Below are 4,518 nucleotides of genomic sequence, written 5' to 3' on the forward strand. Positions count from 1 at the left end.
ATTTGTGGAATAGTGAAAAAAAAAACCCCACTAAACACACATGAGAATTTTTTATGAATGTCACGAAAAAAGAAAAAAATTATTAACCAATTGATTAAACACACATGATAATTTTTTATGAATGTCACGAAAAGAAAAATTTATAAACCAATTGATTAACCAGGGTTAAGTTTCTTACCTAGGACTAGGGTTAACAAAATAGTGACATACAAATACCCTCGAGCCATACCACATTTTTGTAATTTTATTGGTTGTTATTTTTGTTAAATGAGAAAGCCATTCTAGGTCTGGGTCTTGGGGTTTTCACAAAAAGTCCAGTTTTTTGGGGATTCTTTTTGATTTGGGTTAGAAAAGAGGGGCATAAAATGAAAAATAATTGGTACTGAAGGCCTGTCCATGGTGTCTCGTTGATTCAACTTCATAGCTCACCTCTTATGTTTCGGTAATTTTATTCTTTAACTCAATCTGGGTTGTTCCCAGTTCGTTAATTCTCTTACAGCTGGTGACTGATTTTAGAGCTCTTTTAAGAGAATTAAAAGTTGTATGTTGTTTATGCGATGATTGTGATTGAGCTAGAAACGTGACGTGCCCAGATCCGTAGATGATAGTTTTGTTTTGATTCGTATTGCTTTTCTTTATATTGTATTGTAATAATTGCCAATTGAGTGATCATATTTTATTGGGGGTTATGTTTTGTAATTACTTCTAAAGATTTGTTAAAATTTCTGCCACTTGATTACCCGGACTGTTTGGTTATTATGTAAGTGCAATGTGAAAATGGTGAACCCAGAAGTTTATGTTTTTACTTGTGACTTGACTGGTTTCTTATCGATGTTATTGATTCTCTATGTTGAAGTTTGCTTTTTGCAATTGTGTATGATGTGTGCTTTTGGTAAAATGTAATTATTAGTGTCCTTTTTGGTGTTTTCTTCTAGCAGATTCCTCACTCGTGTTGTTTCTATTTTTTTCTCTTGTTTTAAGTAGGGATTTTTCATACGCCAAAAGTGCATGAATGGTATTGAGATTTAGAGTGGCTGAATTTTGTTGTTTTTTCCTGGTGGCCTTAAATCAATAAACAAGTAAAACATTGAAGAAGATTAAGAAGCGAAATGGAATGCAATAAAGATGAGGCCACGAGGGCAAAAGAGATTGCTGAGAAGAAGTTCACTGCCAAGGATTTTACGGGGGCAAAGAAATTTGCTGTGAAAGCCCAGAATTTATATCCTGGGCTGGAGGGAATTCCACAGATGATAGCAACACTGGATGTATATATTTCTGCTGAGAACAAAATTGGTGGGGAGGCAGATTGGTATGGGATACTTGGTGTAACTCCACAAGCTGATGATGAAACAGTGAAAAAACAGTACAGGAAGCTGGCCCTCATGCTTCACCCGGATAAGAATAAATCTATAGGAGCTGATGGTGCATTTAAATTTGTTTCAGAGGCATGGATTTTATTGTCTGATAAGGCTAAGAGAGCAGAATATGACCAGAGAAGGAATGGAAAGGTATTTCAAAAGGTTTCTACTGCAAGTGGAGGAACATCAACAGCAACAGCTGCAAATGGGTTTTACAATTTTACCAAACCAAGTGCAAAGGCTTCCAAGAGTACTCCGCGGTCAGGTCACTCTTCTACTCCATCTCATAAGTTGAAACCAAATACCTTTTGGACAGTGTGCCACCGATGCAAGATGCAATATGAGTATCTCAGGGTTTATCTGAATCACAATCTCCTATGCCCCAATTGTCACGAGCCATTTTTGGCAGTAGAAACAGCTCCACCTCCTTCAAATAGTTCTAAAACCCCATGGAATTTTTCACAGCAGCGGCAGAGCTCAAATCATCAATCAGGTAGTAAAAACACAGTCAATTCGGCAAGAAATAATTCCAGCACCCAGAATGTGGGAGCAGGAGGATTTGCTAGTCCCGAATCCCATGGTCGCACCAACTTCCAGTGGGGTCCATTCTCCAGGACAGGTGGTGCTCCAACTGCTGCTCAAGCTGCTACTGTGGTTCAACAGGCATATGAGAAAGTAAAGAGAGAGCGTGGAGAGGCACAGGCAGTCTCAAAGAGAGAGGAAGCATTGCGGAGAAAGCATAATGCCTCTAAGAGGAGTGGTGCTCCAGGGCACTCTAGCTCTGCAAAGAGAAGAAGAGGCATGGAGGACATTGGTGCTGCCAACTGTGGGAGTAATGTTACTAGAGCCAACAATGAAAATGCAGGAGCTGCAGCAGCTAATATCTCTGGGTCTAAACAGGGTAATTTTCAAACAGTCAGGGTCAATGGAATCACTAGAGCCAACAACACAAAGGAATTATCCCAGAGTGATATTCAAAATCTACTGATGGAGAAGGCTAAAACAGAAATTTGCAAAAAACTAAGTGAATGGAGATCAGGTACAGCAGCTAAAACTGCATTCAAAGAGGAGTGCAATGGAGTTGAGAAATCTAATGAGAAAGGAGAAAAATCTTTGATAAACAATGAATCACATGGTCAAGACAAGTCTGGTGAGTCCAATCAGGAAAAAAATGGAGTCCCCAGAAGTTCTCCTGCTAGACCAAATGCAGAGACTGTGGAAGCTTTGTCCATAAATGTCCCTGATCCAGATTTTCATGATTTTGATAAGGATCGAACTGAAAAGTCATTTGGAGATAACCAGGTATGGGCTGCATATGATGATGATGATGGGATGCCTAGATATTATGCCATGATTCATGGTGTGATCTCTTTGAATCCATTCAAAATGCGAATCAGTTGGCTTAATTCTAGAACTAACAGTGAACTGGGCCCATTAAACTGGGTGGCTTCTGGTTTCTCCAAAACATGTGGAGATTTTAGAGTAGGCAGATATGAGGTCAGTAACTCACTCAATTCCTTTTCGCACAAGGTCAGGTGGTCAAAAGGCTCTCGTGGGGCTATTCGTATATTTCCCAGGAAGGGAGATGTATGGGCTATCTATAGGAACTGGTCCCCTGACTGGAATGAGTTGACAGCTGATGAAGTCATACACAAGTATGACATGGTGGAAGTTCTTGAAGACTATAATGAAGATCATGGTGTGACTGTTACTCCATTGGTGAAGGTTGCAGGTTTTAAGACAGTGTTTCATCAGCATTTGGACCCCAGAGAAGTCAGGAGGATTCCGAGAGAGGAGATGTTTAGGTTCTCTCATCATGTGCCTTCCTACTTGCTTACAGGCCAGGAGGCTCCCAATGCTCCAAAGGGTTGCAGGGAGCTGGATCCAGCAGCTACACCAGTGGAACTTCTTCAGGTTATAACTGATGTTAAGGAAGAAGATATTCTGGAGGAAAGACTTGAGGAGCTAAATGTAGTGGATAATGCTGAGAGAAGTACTAAAGGGGCAGTAGAGAGTTTGGAAAAGGCTGGGGAGGTAGAGAGTTTGGAGAAAGCTCAGCAAGTAGAGAATGCTAATTCCAAAGATAACCAGGAGGTAAAAATCATTAAGGATAATGAAGTAGCTGACAGAGGCAGGAGAGTGGACCAACCTAATGAAGAGCCAGTTACCTGAGTTCTGGATTATTTGTTCTCATGTGAATAAAATTTGTTGACTGTATTGCATTGGGAGCTAATCCGCATTTTGAGGATCCACGTCTGCTTTAAAATGAACTATCAATTTCATGAAGTCATGCAGGTTTGATGTCTGCAACTTGATAATACTCCAAGAAGGGAGCTCACATGGTTCTTTAGAATTCAAGTGGCTAAATGCTGAAGTTCTGTACAGTGTATTTCATGCCTGATCAAGCTTCCTCTGATGATTTGGCTGGTGAGGATTTTTATACTTAGTTCGAGAGCTCTTACATGCTTTGAAGAAAGTCTCCTTCTTGATTGGAACTTGCAAAAGCATGGGAGTGCCCACAATTAAGCTGCAACTCTCTTTATTATTCTACATTGTTTACCCCGTTCAATTTTCATTATAACTGTTACAAAATTTAATTTTTTTAAATCCTTGTTTGTAGAGATGTAATATTGTTAGTTCTGATTATAGGTTAAATGATAGTTTGATCATATGTTGATTTAAGTTTATGATTGAATTATGGTTACAAATTGGCGTTTGCCTTACTATATCATTTAGAATTTTGATCAATGTGTTGTGGTTGCCATTTTAAGTTTATGATTTTTTTTTTTCCTGAAATCTTTGAAAGAATTTCAATTTAACCTCAGTGCTTTTTCCCTTCCATTTGTACTATGATTTTCACATATTTACTCTTCAAATGCTGGCATTTTCTTCTACGATGTATTGCACTATTGTTGGTTCAAGGTTGGATAAAATCCTTTTGTCAGATGAAGGTACTCCTTTATGCTTATTACAGGAAATCGCTAATCCCTTTGTGTTTTTCTAATTGATTATTGTTATGCAAATGTGAGATGAACATGGGTCAGAAACTCATGCTCACTATTTTTATGGTGCTTACTTCACATTCTAAGACAAACACATTTTTAACATCACCTAAAGTTTGTTATATTCTGCGGGTTTTAGTAATTAGTATAATGTGGCA

General features: G+C 38.7%; 1 protein-coding gene across 2 annotated transcripts; it reads left to right on the forward strand.

Moving 5' to 3' along the window:
- The first annotated feature begins 240 nt into the window (after positions 1–240).
- LOC102614074 (uncharacterized) lies at positions 241–4,106 on the forward strand. Of its 2 annotated transcripts, none has more exons than XM_006484061.4 (2): positions 241–442; positions 982–4,106. In XM_006484061.4, the coding sequence occupies exon 2, from the start codon at positions 1,110–1,112 to the stop codon at positions 3,528–3,530; it is 2,421 nt and encodes an 806-aa protein (XP_006484124.1). In that variant the 5' UTR covers positions 241–442; positions 982–1,109; the 3' UTR covers positions 3,531–4,106. The 2 variants fall into 2 exon arrangements, with proteins under 2 accessions (XP_006484124.1, XP_006484123.1); XM_006484060.3 differs by having other exon boundaries at positions 985–4,106.
- Positions 4,107–4,518: the final 412 nt, after the last annotated feature.

This window comes from Citrus sinensis, chromosome 4 (assembly GCF_022201045.2).
Source record: "Citrus sinensis cultivar Valencia sweet orange chromosome 4, DVS_A1.0, whole genome shotgun sequence".
NCBI lineage: Eukaryota > Viridiplantae > Streptophyta > Magnoliopsida > Sapindales > Rutaceae > Citrus > Citrus sinensis.